Raw genomic sequence first — 16,713 nt, 5'->3', positions numbered from 1 at the left:
AGCTGAGACTCTGCAACATTTCTTAGCATGTGTACACTGGTGATGCATAACTTTATTTGTGAAACAATATATTTTAGGACTGAAATTATTAATCATGATGAATCAATTATTGAAATAATCATCAGCTAATTTAATAATGGGTTTAATCATTAAGTGGAGAATAGACTAAAAACAAGGCCGTTTGCTGAAATTAGTTGCAGTCCCTATATATATATATATATAGGATTTTTTTTTTTTTCATTTTTTTGGTGTGGTTAGATCAGTCATTGGAATGAAATTTATTTATTTTGTTGTCTTTTCCTCTTGCAGCCACAATGATAAAAGTACCACCTGGCAGGATCCTCGCAAGGCCCTCCTCCAGACGAGTCAGCCGGCTCCCCCGAGTTCTGTTCCAGTCCAGCCACAGAACCTAATGAACCCAGCCAATGGTGTGTACTAAATCATACTATTATTTTTTCTTTCTTTCTTTCTTCCTTTATTTTTCACTTTTTTGTTTTGAACTCAAAACGATTGTAACGGATATATGGACAGCTACGTTTGCGCAGCGCGGTGTAGAGTACGGGTCTGGTCTCGTTCTTGCTTGTCTCTGCTCTCGGTTCTGACCATGCAGCTGGAATTTGCCCCAGGTGAGGGAAGGCTCGGGCAGAACGTTACACGTCCTCCGTGCTGTTTTGTAGCTCTGACTCTCAGATTAGAGTTCTAGAAAAGAAAGTTGCTTCTTTGTGTCCTGTGGATTCATTTCAGCCTGTTTAGTCATTGGCAAGCGATAAAACATCCAAATGTTGGGAACTTTTTAGTTGTTGTGGCGTATATTCTGGAGCTACTTAAAAATTGAATTTGAAGCTCATCTTTGATTAAGTTTATAAATGTTTAGGTCGCTACAATACAGTGTCACTTAATCCCCCAGGACCCCTTCCTGAACACTGGGAACAAGCCATAACGTCAGAGGGAGAAATTTACTACATCAACCACGAGAAGAGGACCACATCCTGGTTGGACCCTCGACTTGAGCCACGCTATGGTGAGTTTCCTAGAAAATGAAGGGGAGGAGGGGAAGACATTTTATGTTTAAATATATGTATGATTGAAACATTTCAATGATTATTTAGATTGAGTATTAATCAAAACACTTGATTACCAAGAGAAATAAATTGATATGCAGTAGTTGGGTAACTCGGTACCAAATCGGGGATACAAGTTGTAGAATAAAACTACAAGATGTCAGTTCAGCTCCAGTTTATTTCAGGATGTATTTTCCATCATAGCTTACTTTGAAAACATGATTCATAATAAGAAGTGATTCATCCCTTCATGAGTCACGGTTCATTTGATCAGCCTCCCTTGTTGGGGGGGATTTTAATCAACTGTTGTTGGTTCCAAGCAGATTTCTCCAAACTCCCCCCTCCCCCATTCCCTGCCTCCCATCAAAATTCCCACCTAACCTTTTGTCGGCCATTTTAGTGTTGGCCCAACAGCTGAGTTAGCCATTAATCCTTCAGGCCGAGCTGAAGTTTGACAGTTGGCTTTCGACGTGTGGGTGCCAGCATCGGTGAATTAGTGACAGGTCCCAGGTAGATGTGCTGAAACGTCTCTGCAGCCATGGAAATGAGCTAATCCCCAAGGGTGTTGGGAGGCTTCCAGAGATCAAGGCTCCTGCATGTGTCCCTCTGACTCATCTCTGCTTCAGGTGCCATCCTTTCACTGCAGCCGTGTTTCCCCAGGGAAGCTCGCCCTCAGCTTCACAAAGGCAACATGTGTGGGTCGGCGTGCGGCGTGTTATCCTCTTTAATTTTGGCGTTAGATTTTTTATTTATTTATTTATTTTTTAGTTGAGGCCAGGCGCTCGAAGCTCTGGTTTTATGTAAGCGGTCGTGCCGAGCACAGAGGGCGGACTGGAAAGTTCAAAACAGAGTTGTAAGGGGAGCAGGGCAGCTGGGGAGGGAGATGGCGGCTGCGATCGGCAGAGCTCTTTGAAGATTTGGAAGTCTTGAACACACAAGGCGGCTGGGCCCCTGAAAGCTGGGGGAGAGTAAGGATGACTGTTAACTCCTGAGGTGCCGCAAACATTTTTTCTGCATTGTGTCAAAGTTTTGGCTACTAAAAAGTTGTTTTCTTCAACTTATACCTCCTTGTTAGTTGCTTTTCTAGGAATTTTTGTTTTCCCCTAGAAGGAAAACCGGATTATTTCTAGCAGCAATATTTTATATTTTTTGCATGGAAATTAATTCCTCTGGTTTTGTAGGTTTTCCAATTATAAGCTAGGTCCTGTGATAATGGAGGCTAATTTGAGCTTTGGGAAGAAAAGCGGCCGAGCGCCTTTAACTGAGGATTGTTGCCGGCTGGCTTTCCCCCCCGTGTGAGGCCCAGCGCAGGCACGGCCCCATTTTGCTCAAGCCCCAGACAGACTTGAAACTCTGCCAGGCCTCTTTATTCTGCGGTCCAACTCTTAATCTGTTCCAGACCTTTTCACAGGGGTGGGGGAGACTGGAAGAGGCGAGGCAAAGGAGGGGGAAGGAGCAAAGGGAAAAGGCCGATGGGATAAGTATGCCTCCTCTTCAAGGTCCCAAAGAGGTGACAAGCAGCAAATACAAGTATTAAGTGTACAGTGACTGGATTTAAAAGGGGCTGGGTGACGTGGGCATTTTATTTCTTTTATGCTTCCAGTGCTGAAACGAAAAGAAGCGTAGATTCTCTGTAGTGGAAGCTTGATTTTTAAAGCTCTCGTAGATAAAAAGTGAAGTTTTCTGCTTACATTATCAGAAAAGTTGTCACTTTGATAGCTTTGCTACTATGAAATACTCTGACGTAAACGGGACACAATAAAAACACAGAAAGTTGACTTTTAAATTTTTCTTAAATTCTTAAATATTCTACCCTACTTCCTTGACAAAATGCCCACCTTGAACTTTGCTTGAAGTTTACGACGACAAACATTCCCGTAGCATTATGCTGCCCTCACCATGTTTTAATGTAAGGATGGTGTGTTAGTTTTAGAAGTCGTAGGGCTTACTTGACTAGATCTTCCGTCTCTCCGACGTGCCTTCTAGTAAACAAATCTACAGCAGTTTGTGTTGGTGTGTCCCACAAAACTGCATCTACAATAAAACCCACACAATCTGAAAAGGTCTGAGGGTGTGAAAGCTTCTACCTCTGTGTAGTACACAACAAAGGTGTGTTTCAATCACAGCCAGACTCTCTCTCCACCGGCTTATCTCGACACGAGAAACACAAGTGGCCTTCTCTTAAACTTCTTAAGTCGGCAGAAGGCAAATATTTACTCAACCTTCAAAGGTTCTGTGCCCTGGTCGTGCTGAGAACTTCCCACAGCTGGCACACCCTGGGCTTTACCTGCCCCAGGTGATCCCGTGCTGCGTTTGCCTGCCAGAGCGATCGGCTGATAAGGCCTCGAGTTGCTGGATCTTTGTGCTGCGGGAGTGCGTGAAGAAGACAAAAGGCAGACTGCATTAACTAGTCTCTTATCGGCGCGGCTCACCTGCAATCGCCACCTGTATGCGCTGCTGATTTACACCACGCACACGGTCACGTCCTGAAAGTTCAACCGTGCTGCTTGTTCTGAGCCATCACTCTGGCTCCTTTCCGTCTATGATTTAACTTTATGTCATCAGTGTTTGTGAATACTTTCTACTTAATGTTTTGTCTGTGGGGGAAATCCTTGACTGAGGAGCCCTGAAGGAAAATTCCATTTAAATTCAAATCTGAGCTTAGTCGCGCTGCTTGGTTAAAAAAAACAACAGATTTGCCCTGATTAGACTGATTATGCAACCCTGGTATTATGGTGAAAAAACTAAACACACACACACACACACAGAGCTACTGAATTTTTGCAGGTCAGTGGTAGACTATACACTGCCTTTGAAAAGTTTTCATACTCCATGAATTCTTTCACATTTCCCACAAACAAACCATAATACTGTGCAGCAGAGTGTGACTGTGAAGTGGAAGTTCAACAATACCTGGATTTTCAGCTTTACATTCAGACACCTCTATTCTTATATCCTTAGTAATATATAGTTCACCCAATTAGAGGTAACCTAATTAATAATCTCGTAATAAATATAGCTGTCGGATAAAAGGCCTCAGAGGTTTGTTGGAGAAAAATGGTGGACAAACAGGAACATGAATAACAAGTCAGGGAGGAAGCTGTAGAGAAGTTTAAAAGCAATATTTAGGGACGCACTGATCTGAAAATTTTGGCCAATATTATTCTCATCACTGTTATGGGTAGTAACCAATATTTACCAATATTGTATGTATTATATCTATTGTCATACGTCTTTAAAAGTATGAAAAAATGACCACACCACTGGCGTTGCTTCTCTCCTTCAGTTATAAATGCCACAATCCTGCACTGCATCACTGTCACATATCCAAACACCTCATAGTCAACCCCCTTCACTCCCTTTCCTGAAACACAAACCACAACAAAAATGGAAATCCACGTCTTTTGTCAATATCGGCTTAGTTTTACATATCGGATCGATATCAAAATGCTAAAAAATGACAAAAAAAAATCAATCCAATTGAGAATCTGTGACAGTAAATATAAGTTGCTGTTCTCAGAAGCTTGAGATGGCGCGTAAAGATTGGCATCGAAACATGCAAAACTTGTAATTAAACGACCGCAAAGTGGCGCAAAAAGTTTTGCGTGGCGCTGCGTCCCGTTTCACTGCGTCTGTGAATCCAAATTGAAAAGTTTTCCAGATTGTCTGAGTTTTTGCCTACCACTTAAATATATCTCCTCATCAAAGCTCGAGTCTTGACGGATGCGGTGCTGTTGACATGACTCATACACAGGAACGCCATCATGAGAACAGTTGAGGGTGCCATGGTGCCGGAAAGATCCAGCCTCCAAAGGCCTCGGTATCTGCACGAGATAAGAAGCGGGAGAGAAGTAACACACTCTCCTAAGGGTGCAGATAATGTGTGCGTGTACGTGTGTGTGTGTGTGTGTGGGAGCGGGGGAGGCAGCTCCGTGACTAGTGTGTTTGTTTATGTGCATGCGGGTGGGGTGGCGAGCGGGGGGGCTGTGTGGACACAGAGCATGGAGGGGGGGGGGGAGCGAGATGTGAGACGGTGTGGGGCCTTCGGAGCTTCCCAGGGAGAGCCCTGAGCTACAGTTCATTCAGCTCCTGCAGGAGTGTAAACAGACAGTGATTGAATGGTGATGAGAAAGGTGCCGAGGAGGGCAGGACAGTGGAGCACAGAGACGCGGCTCCGCATGAAAACTGTGCCACTATCACGCTTTTGTTTTGGTTGCCACTTGGATCCCATGAGCAAACGCCGCTCCTCATTGGTTCCATTACTGGAACTCCCCTCTCCCTACTACAATGATAAAGCTCGTGACCTACTTCGCATGCATAGATTGGGGCATTGCTTTGCTGCTGCCTTATGTTTATTAGGTCCACCCCCACCACAGCTAAGAATAACAAAGATTTCACCAGGGGAACAGCTGTGTTTTCATCACAAACACATTTGATATTGTAAACGCGTAGTTCGCTTGCTGAAGCACAAGGCACTACAATTGTTGTGTGAAAGAAACTTGCGCTAATGGTGGTTTTGTGTTTACACAAGCCGATGTAGCGCTCCGTCGCCGAGGACTATCGGATTTATTAGATCAGCTGACGAGGACCTGTCGGGCCGGGAGGAGGAGGCGGTCAGTGTTCAGGGATGATCTGCGACTTGTTCAAGTGGAAACAAAAGGCATAATGAAAGGATAAGTCATGCCTGATGCAATGTACAAAGCCCGTGTTAGTCAGTGAGTGGGAGGGGATCAGGTCTTACAGGAATGGTTGTTTCAGGTTGTCGATAGAAAACCTTCTGCTGGGACTTCTTGTCCCACGCAACCGGCTGCACTGGATCGCCTCTTCCGCACGCTCAGCTTGTTGACAAATGCGCAACTTGTCAATCATGTCCAGCACGTTTTAAATGTAGCCAGGTGTTGGAACAAAACGGAAGTTTCTCGGCTGCCGATCTGTTTAAGATCTGATTGTGGTGTATCTGTCATGTGGTGTGTATTTATTTTTTGTTGTTTGTTTATTTTTATTTCACCTAACCCGTTTAAGTGGCAAACTAGTTCTCATGCTTGCTTGGAATTGGTTCTTTCTGTCACAACCAGAAAATCCTCTGACTAAGGTGCTTCTTTTCTTTGCTGAGCAAGAGGAAGAACTGTTTTTACCTGCTGGAGAGGTGGCATCATAGAGACCAACAAACAGTCGGTGACTCAAGTTTAGTTTTGTTTTTATTTTTAAAACGGAAACAATTAATATCTTACTGAAAACCAAATGTAATGATTTGTAGAAACTACCACAACCCATTGGCTGCTACGACGGTTGGCTGCCATGGAGACTGAACACAGGCACCTCTTTCTGCTACCAGAGAAACGGGTGTTGCCTGCTTCAAAAATGGTGTGTCATCACAGGAGGCCACTTGAGTGCTGAATCGGTTGGCGACTCGTTGAATACGAGGCGCTTGCCTGCGAAACAAGGACGCAGAGCAGGCAAGATAACTAGGATAGTTTAGAGCTAACCTGTAGGAAAGATCTGTCTACAGCTTTTTCTCTATATGTTTATCCCTTCGAATAGAGGATGAATTATGGGCTCAAAACACAGGAGGCAATGTTGCCTTCCACTAGCCAAGCAACCAGCAGAATTGGGAGTATATGCGATTTCAAGCTTGCAAATGTAGACAAGCGACGCAAAGCAGGAGAGTTGAAAACTGTTTAACTACTGTTGCTTCTGTCGTATCTCACACCGAGTGGCGGAAAGCTTTTGTCGTTCCTGTGTTTCGAGTGCATTATTTACAGCACAAAATGTACATGCAACCCCCATAAAACACTGCTGCATTTTTATTTCTGTCCATCTCCTTAGCAACACGTTCGAAACCAGCTAGGTGTCCTAGCAGGCCACTCGGATAGAAAAGCCACTCAGTCTGAATATCTATATTCAAACCTGAAGTGACGAGGGAAATCCAGGTTAGCCGGTGTCCGTTACTATGGCAACTAAACGCAGACTAATGGATGGTTATTATTGAGGAGCAACTAAGCACACTGACTTCTGAGAGAGTTTGAAACTCTTTTGAACTTTTTAATTTCCACACGGGATGTGAACAAATCTGCCTTATAATCTTTTGTGTACCTCCTGTTTACAGTGCTGCTGGTAAATACCAATCAAAGATCAGAATCCTGGAGATGTTGTTCCCGCATTTATTTTGTCTCACAAGTCGGAGCTCGGATCAAGATGTGACGTTGGCACCCGAGTAGATCTGGTTGTAGTGGCACATTGGGGGAAAAACCTGTGGGATTTGCTAGTTGTTCTCACAACAACTTGTTTCTCTCCTTTTTCTTATGCATTCACACTTTAGGAAACATTCACAAAAGAAATTGCACATATCTGTGTGTGCCATTGGCTTAATGTGATGTAGCTAGAAATAAGCAGGATTCTTCTGCAACAGTCACAACCTGAAGATAAGTTATTTACTTGTAACTGAGAAACTCAAATTTCCAAGTGCAAACTTTTGCAGGAAAAATACAACAAAAGCAGTGATTTAAAAAAAAAAAAAAATTATGGTATTTATTGAGACTGAATCAACTGTACTGTATGTTTTTATGTTTGCTGTTTTATGTACTGCATTCTTATGTTTTAATTTTTTTGTTGTTGTTTTTTTTGTTTTGTTTTCGCAGCGCTGAACCAACAGCGGATGACACAGAGCGCTCCGGGGAAACAGTCGGGACAGCTGCCTCCCAGCACCCACGGTGGAGTGATGGCAGGGAACAACCAGCTGAGACTTCAGCAGATTGAGAAGGAGAGACTCCGACTGCAGCAGCACAGACCACAGGTCAGCCGTCAGTTTGGTCTCGGTGCCTTCATTTCGGAGGGGGGACGGAAGGGGCACATTTCCTTTCTGTGTCCTATGAATCATGGACATTACATGGACCCTCAGTGACTCACAGGCAGCAGCTTTATTTTGTTATGGGGTTGTAATGCCTCCTCTTGGTAAGTCATGAATTAAGTATAGTGGTGGATCTTAAGCCTCTTTGATCAGTCTTTATTGTTCAACTATCCTGCCCTGTGAGTCATATGTGGTAAATTTATCACTTCCTTACCGTCCCGCCCACGCAGGGTGGTGCCGCAGCGTCCCCTGATTTACTCAGGACTGTGTCATAAGCTGGAGACTGAGCTTTATGGTTATGAATGAGAGTGCTGGAGATTTTGTTTACCCTGCTGTTCGCTTGGGTTGTTTAAAGTTCATGGTGTAGGAAGTGACCCGTGTGTGTACATGAAGCGGGCTGTGAGGAGAATACAGCCACCTGACCTTCCTGAGGGGCCACGGAGATCATGTGCTCCAGGTTTCAGCGGCCATGTTGTTGTGGTTGAAGCCTTATCAGGCTCTGCTAAATTAATTTTGTTTTCACAGGTTTCTGCTGCAGGAGCTCTGTCTGTTTCCTGGCTGATTTGAAATTCTTGGCAGATTTTTAATTTTTTTAATTTATTTATTGTTTTTGCTGGAATATTTTGTCTTGTGGCTTTAATAGCTCCTGGAATTTGATGTGCAAAAAACATGATACAAGTTTAGTATTTTCCAGGAAGATGCTACTGTTTCAGCAGATAAACTTAACAGAAATTTTAAAAATTAGTTTTAAAAATATATATTTTTTGTCTTGCGGGTGCTGTACTTTAAAGATTAATGAGGAAGTGCCAGAGTACCAAGAGATCCATGTGTTGGTACTGGGTATGCACCGATTACAGTTTTTTGACCGATCACTGGTCTTTAAAAAGCCTGACCTGCCAATATCAATTTTGGCTGATACCATTTCTTTTCTTTGAAATATTGCTAAGTTAGCAACAACAGGGTGAGTATTACTAGCCTCGCACTTGCAGACATGACCTGATGGGCAGGTTTGTCAGCCAGCTCTCTCACGGCAGAGCCAAAGGGCTGATTTTTCAGATCTTTACGATCGATTAAAATGTGATTGTGGATGAGATCCGCTTCACATGCAAATCTCCCAAAATGAAAGAAATCAAGACCGATTTAATGGTGCATCTCCGGTTGGTACCTCTGAGGTAATGAACAAAAAGCCAACAGTGGTCACTGAAATTACTTGAAACTGACAAAAGTAACAATGAATAAAAACTTACTGAAAATTAACCAATGAAAATTAGATATTGCTTTTGAAGTGTGGTTCAGCAGAATAACAAAAAAACGACTAATAAAATGATGGACAAAAATGATGGTACCTGTAACTTAACTTTTTGTTGTGCAACCTTGGCCAATCTGCAATGACACTGCCTAGTTATGTACTATTTTTGTGCAGCCACACATATGCTAATCAGATGTTTGTGAGTGGATCTGCTTTACTCTGCAGCCTGCTATTGAAAGTGCCCTTCTTTTTCTGGTCTTAACGGGTGACTTCACAGATAACGCTGTGAAACGAGCCGACTTGTCCATCAAGTTAGCCAGAGGCTGGTACTGGTCTTGCCTTCCTCATCCAACAGGAAATGGAACTTTCGGTGTTGGATGGAAAGTATGCCTTTCCAGTCTCACTAGAGCAAGAAATCCAGGGTGGCGTAATGGTTGTGCCTTACAGAACAGAAGAGCTGCTGCTCTGACACGCCAGTCACTTCTAGTTTGACACAAGTGCCACATGGAAATCTGTGACTTGCGTTTAAGCAGGACCTGTTTTGCAAAACTGTCAGAATAAGTCATAACCCAAACGACAAGAAAAAAGTCCCCACACTTGTTGGGCAGTGACTTTTTATGCAGAAGCGTCACTCCCCACAGAGAGCCGGCCTTCCTTTTGGTGTTTTTTTTTTCCCGTAAAAGCTGATTCTCAAAATAGTGACAGTGGTCAAGTCATTTCACCTTCCCGTTGAAGGAGTTGAAACAGAACAACGTGACATCATATCCTCAACCTTATCTAAAGCAGCATGTGTAGAAAACAATTGTCTTGGACTGTGGCGGCTGGCCCCTTGTGTAACATAATACTTTATGAGGGGAACGGGAGGGGGTTGTATGGAGCAATGTGTTACTGCAACAAACTTTTTTGTAACAAGTATCACTATTTTTAAGAGACGCGATGGGTTATGTCATAAAATCAAAAATGTAGAAGTGGTTTGATTTTTAATGAAAAGATGAAATTTCCACATCTGGAAGCTTGTATAATTTGCAGAAATTACCCCACAAGTTGGAATTCCTTTTGGGGAAAATTGTAGTTTTCCCAATCAGAACCTCCTCAGAAAATTCATAGAACATATTGCATGCACTCAAATTTAGCAACAACAACAAAAAAGAGTGCTTCACAGACATTGAAAAGAGACCTTGCAAATTAACTGCAAAGAATGCCGTTAATTCTTCAAATTACATAAAAGATCATTTTTGGGACATTTCATCATCATCAAAGTTTGTTATCAAGACAGGCCTAGTTGTTATCAAGACATGTCTAGGCCGACCGACTGTCGTGGTATTAGATAGTTCAGACATATTTTTACATTCATTTTTCTTTCATCACCCACAGGAGCTTGCTTTGAGAAACCCGCTGCCCACCAGTATGGATCAAGATGGCAGCACAAACCCCGTCTCCTCTCCTTTGGCCCAAGATGCTCGGACCATGACTGTCAACAGCTCTGACCCATTCCTCAACAGGTCAGTCTCACACAGAGAGCTCTGTAAAGAAAATGGAGGAAGTCTTCCTCTGTCACAGCAGAATCTCTGACTTGCAAGAGGCCGCCTGCCAAAAAAACTTCCAGTTCTGGTTCGGCTCGTCATGCTTACTGGCTCCTGTGTGAGGGGGATCGGTGCGCTGGGCCGCTTGAGGCCGCATTACGCAAGCTGCAAAAACAGAGGGCCTGTCTCTGGGCTTTAACCCTCCTCACATGTTAATGACTCACACAGACCAGACGGACGTTTTCCGCACGGCAACGACCCCTGGTGTACAGCGGCAGCATTGCAGGTCACATCAGAGCTAAAATGGTGGTGCGTGTTTTGAAAAGCACTTTGTCGGGCCTTTATTAGATCGGAAACAGCTGCCGCTTCGGACAGACGGCAGAGTTCTCCGCACGCAAACGGAGCAGAGCGTCACAGCGGAGTGTAAATCCGAGCGGTTCAAGCTGACAAAGTGTGGAAAGAGCTGAATAGCAAGCAGGCTATGAAAGCATGTGGTCCAGTCAGTAGACAGGCCAAACTAATCCCCCCCTCGCCCCCCTCGTTCCCTCCGCTCCCCCTGCTCTCACAAAGGCTTCATTCATCCTGCCTCTGCCATACTCTGCCTACATATTTTTCTGCTAATTAGTATAGGCTTGTCAAATATCTTCTTTGCTCCTTTTGTCTTTTTGTGCCTTTCATTGTTGCTTCTTTTCCTGTTTTTTTTTGGGTGAAAAAGTGAAGTAGGTGTGTGAGAATTTTAACAGATCAAATGCAGAAGGTTCTAGCTCCGTTTGATGGCAAACGAAAGTTTGATGAATTTGAGAAAAACTTCTGAAGTTTCAGCTTGATTTTAATTTGGTTTTAGGCCATTTAGGGGTCTGCAGCCTTCGCAAACCAAAGAGCTGTTTTTGCCCTCAGCCCAGCTAAATAAAACTCTCCTGAAAAGACGACTTAAAAATGTTAATAAATAACTATTATTCTAAATCTGTTAATTTTTCAAGAATCCTAATATTACTTCTGTTTGTTTTATTATTATTTTTGTTATAAAATAAGAACAGAAACATAGAACACTGACTAAAAAAAGAGGACTGATTCTTTTTCTTCTACAGGATGTTGATATGTGGGAAAAATTATAAAAGTAAAAAAAAAACTTTGTTTCTAAGGTAATAATGACAAATGATAGTTGCTTCATTTTATTGTCAAAATCAAATGTGGGATTCATTTCATGGAAAATATTGGGGGGGGGGAAACCCCTGCTAAAACATACATTTGTGATTTATATTTAACAAAAGTTGGTTCTGCACTTTTTTTTTTGCCAGTTTATTATAATCCCTTGTGGATTCTCTAGAACCGCAGGTTGCGGACCCCTGAGGCAGTTTCTAATCGATGCTTTGATGTTTGTGGATTTCCAGCGGGACCTACCACTCCAGGGATGAGAGCACCGACAGCGGGCTGAGCATGAGCAGCTACAGCGTTCCTCGCACTCCAGATGACTTCCTGAACAGCGTGGATGAAATGGATACAGGTGAGTGGCGCGTCGGTGCATCCCCGGCACCGTGATGGCAACCAAACGGACAAAACATGTTAAATTTGGCATGCCTACCTGACAAAGGAAAAACTACTCTTAGCTTTGCAGACCGATCTGATGCCGTGAGGCTTTCTGAACCCGGCACCCTAGCCAGTCAGCATTTGTGGAATATTTCCGATTCTTTTCTAATGGAAGACAGATCTGGACTGCAGGCTGACCAGTTAGGTGATCACAGAGCCTCTGTGAAGCAAGACTTTCAAAGTCCTACAGAATGAGGTCTGGCATTAATTTCAAGCAAAAATTACAAACAAATTCACATGGAAAATATCTTCCCTTGATTGTAGCTTACGTTTCCCTCAAATTCTTGAACAAAACCCAAAGTTTCAGCCATGTGGAAGTCTTCCGAGCCTTTGGTGCAGCCGCATACCGTCGGCAGCGCCACCTTTTACACCGCCTGCTGATAACGAGCCAAAGTTTTGGCAGTAAACTTGTGGGTAAAGTCAAGGTAAACACCTCTGTAACTTTCCCACATTGTGTCACGTTACCACCACACACATCAGTGTATCTCATTCTGGTTTTATGTTGCATGTCCATACAAGGGAGTGCAGAAAAACAAAGTGAAAAATGCAGTTTTCAAAATGTTTTTTTTAAAATAGAAAATATGAAAGATTTGAATTCTGTCCCCTTTTCGCCTGACAACTGCAGCCATTTGTCGAGTGTCATTTGTCCACTGATTTGTGAGTGGAGTCCTCCGCTGTGCTGTGAACACAGAACAAACGGCATCATAAAGTCAGATGGACGCGTTTTGTTCCGCATTATAATAATGTAACACTCAACCGTCTATTTGTTCATCACATAAAATCAAAACAAAATGCATAGATGTTTCTGGTTCAGTTCAGCTTGTTTATATGTTGACAGCAAATGTAGCCTTGAAGCACTTTACAAAAAAATCAAAGTGAAATTTGTAGCTTGACAAGATGTAAAAAAGTTGAAGTGGAGTCGATGTTAGATGACATGTAGCTGCTTCCTTTCATATTTTGATCTCGAGTTTAAATAGTTTGACCACAGTAGATTAGTAAATACTGGCCTTTTCCAGTTTATTCTTTTATAACCTCACTAGTTATTTTTGGAATCTTCAATATTGTATTATTGTGGAACATTTCCACAATAATATGCTAAAACTTCTCGATCCGTTTCCAAATGTGTTGCTAGAATGAAAGCAATCTTTTTTTCCCTAAAACTGTGATCCCTCTTCCCCTGTCTGTAGGCTGCTCCCTTTCTTTGTAAAGTGATTTATTTTGGTTCCGTCATCACTTCCTGTTGAGGTCTGATCCAACAACAACAAAAAAATGTCATCTTCTGTCCATCAGGAGACTCTCTCCCAGCCTCCATGGCTTCGCAGCCCAGCCGATTCCCCGACTACCTGGACGGCATCCCCGGAACCGACGTGGACCTGGGCACCCTGGAGGGCGAGAGCATGGTGGTGGAGGGCGAGGAGCTGATGGCTAGTCTGCAGGAGCCGCTGAGCTCTGACATCCTCAGCGACATGGAGTCTGTGCTGGCGGCTACCAAGATCGACAAGGAGAACTTCCTGACGTGGTTATAGAGGACCCGAGCGGAGGGGTGGGGCCGGGCGGGGCGCTCCGTACCACTTGTCCCCCCACTGCGCTCTGAACCGTCGCCTGCTCTGATCTGTGAAGGATTCATAGATGCTTTTACCAGACATTTCAGCGAGCCTCTCTGAACTTCTGTGCCTCTCAGCATGTAAGGCCTAACCTCTTTTCAGGCAGTATTCTGATCTTTTCACTTGTGTTTTTATCTTTTTGAATTTGTCTGTGTTTTCAAGGCTGGCCTATGAACAGACATTTATGCAAGGGCCCCAAAAATTTTCACAGGTCTGTCAGCTTATTTACCCAGATGGTAGCTGAAGCGACCAAGTGCACGTGTTCTTCTGCAAGGACTGCCCATGTTGCTTCCCAACTGGAGCCTCTGGAGCCTCTCTTGTTTTTGCAGTGCGTCACTAAGCGTCTGTGTTTGGGACTATTGAATTTAGTTAAATAGCTTTATGTTTGCCTCAAACTTTTTTTTTTTTCCTTTCAACGAGCTTGAAAAACCAAAAATGATGTATTTGAAGCATAAAGAACAATACTGATTTGGAGTGAAGGTAATTTGAGGCGCGATTTGGAGTTGGTGGCTTTGCTTTTTGTTGGGGTGGGGTTTGAAACTGGGGACCGACTACATCGCTGCTTGGCTGTGCCAGCAAGTCTAAGTTAAACCTTTAATAGATCAAGTGCCTTCGGATGTATTTTTTAAAGACGCGAGCAACTCGAACAATTTACCCAGTATGTATAATGCAACGATGGGCGTCGGGCTGTAACCATGCATATATAAGCCGCATGTTAATTGTTTTAATAATCAAACTGTATTATGTTTTATAAACACAAGGTGATTTTTTTCGGGGATCTTTTTCTTACCCGTAGCGTCTTTTTCTCTCATTCTTATCCAAGCCTAACCTAAAAAGCGTGTTTTATTTGTAGCTTGTTACACATGTATAATAGCTTAGATTTTTAAAAAAAGATGTTTTTTTTTTTTTTGGGGGGGGGGGGGGGTTGTTTCACTCGTTTCTCTTCCTTTAATAACTTCACAGGGTCAGCTGTTATCAGAGCACCAGATTCCCTCTGCCAAGACACAAGCTAGATTGTTTGGACTTGTTTTGTTTTATCTATCTTCTGATTCTCTCTTCTTTTTGCTTTGCAATATATATTCGCCTATTAGTGTTATCGCATTTTTATTCATCGCAAGCTGAATTTTTTATCCTTTCTCTGCTAAATATTAACCAAAAAAAAAAAAAAAGGAAGATCTGTAGACTCAACAGATATTATAGCTCGAATCAGTTCAAGCATGTGACCGGATATGTGAATTTACAATGTTTGAAACTGAGCCCCTTCCTCGCAGCCCTGCTTCGCGCAATGCTGCGTTGAGCGTCTAAAAAGAAGCAACAGTTTGGATCGGCTGGGCTTGGACAAGTTAAAGCAGGTTTTAGAGTCATGTTTAAACGTAACCAAGAAGGAAAAGGGTTTGGCTTATTGCTGTAAGTTACACAGCATGTGTGTGTGTGCTTTGTTTGATGTTAAGTGGGATAATTCACAAACAATCAGATATTTCAGTCACGATTCCAAAGATGTTTTTTTTGTCTATTTTGAATTATTATAATTTTTTGTTGTTGTTGTTTTTTGATTCTAATGAACACTACCCTTATTTTTCACTTCCATCGTCGGGATCGAGAAATGTCAATCGGCCTCCGTGTGAACAAAACCTTATAAGCTAATTGGATGTTTTCCGTAGGTTTTAAGTGTTATCGGACGCATCTGACTAGTTCTGGCGGAGAGGTTCTGAGGTTTCTGAACAAAGGAGAAAGTGATTTTCAAACAGCGAGCGCATGTTTACATAATTTTACAAAAATGCTCCGGCCGCTGTGCAGGCGACACACCGACAGCTTCTTCTCGTGATCACGGCGACGTTTACATGGTGGCTACATCTGCGCATTAACTGCAGTAACCTTTTGGATAATCTTGATAGAGGCCTTGCTGGATGGCACGCTGATTCTGTTGCCAGCCCAACAGTGAATTGATATAGCATTAACTTGATGGAAAACATGCTTAAAACATGTATCTTAGATTAGAGGACATTAACTGTGTTTTTTCTTTTTTAATTTGTTATTTTGTGTGAACTTCATTGTAGTACTGATTTTTACTGATCATGAAACCATGTTTTGATGGATTTTAAAACAGTGTTTGGAGAGAACAATGCAACTAAAATAAGTGGTACCCCACAATGCTTCCATAACACAGCTAGTTTTCATTTAATGCAGCGATGCTTTTTTTTCCCCTTTTTTTTGTCACACAACTGATTTTCATTCTTGCCTAGAGTGTAAATTGTAAGAAAATTAGCTGTTGACTCATTTTAGCGGTAGAACTAATCACAAGTTAATTTGTTTTAGTATTTAGAGTTTTCTAAATGCACATGAAATGAATTTATATTCGGTAATGAATGTTCATTTTTGATATGTGCATGTGTTTTAGAACAATAAATTCTGTTACATTATACATTTCTTTATATGATACTTTGAAATTGGCCTTAAATAAAGCATATACGTTGTTTTAAATTTCATTTGTGTTGTTCAAAGTGTTTTTATTCATTTATATATAGTTATACACACTTTCTGCTCTTTCCTCACCTCTGCAAAGCTTAATCAAGTTTTATGAAACTTCTGTTGTAATACAGTACATCTGGAAAATATTCACTTTTTCACATTTTGCAATGTTACAGCCTTATTTGAAGATGTATTAAATTAAATTTATTAACAAATACCCTATTATTTCAATGTATTTTTAGAGTATTTTGCAAATGTATTAAAAACAGGGGAAAAAAAGCGATCTGAAAATGGCTGAACAGACTTCTGCGTCCAACCTGATGGAGCTGGAAAAGAACTTCAAAGAAGGGCTGAAACTGCCAGAAGTCAGATG

General features: G+C 42.3%; 1 protein-coding gene across 2 annotated transcripts in view; it reads left to right on the top strand.

Annotated features, from left to right (window-relative positions):
• The window catches only part of yap1 (Yes1 associated transcriptional regulator), a 31,286-nt gene extending 14,929 nt beyond the window's left edge, over positions 1-16,357 (top strand). For both annotated transcript variants that reach the window (XM_081614833.1, XM_008426408.3), the window contains 6 exons: positions 310-428; positions 908-1,021; positions 7,700-7,854; positions 10,532-10,659; positions 12,072-12,184; positions 13,558-16,357. In XM_081614833.1, the coding sequence (XP_081470959.1) occupies positions 310-428; positions 908-1,021; positions 7,700-7,854; positions 10,532-10,659; positions 12,072-12,184; positions 13,558-13,793 (865 nt within the window). In that variant the 3' untranslated portion in view covers positions 13,794-16,357. The remainder of the gene's footprint in view (positions 1-309; positions 429-907; positions 1,022-7,699; positions 7,855-10,531; positions 10,660-12,071; positions 12,185-13,557) is intronic.
• Positions 16,358-16,713: the final 356 nt, after the last annotated feature.

This window comes from Poecilia reticulata, chromosome 13, assembly GCF_904066995.2.
Source record: "Poecilia reticulata chromosome 13, P_reticulata-male-v2, whole genome shotgun sequence".
NCBI lineage: Eukaryota > Metazoa > Chordata > Actinopteri > Cyprinodontiformes > Poeciliidae > Poecilia > Poecilia reticulata.
The sequence above is the reverse complement of the archived record's forward strand: the minus strand, read 5'-3'. Positions and strand labels throughout refer to the sequence as shown.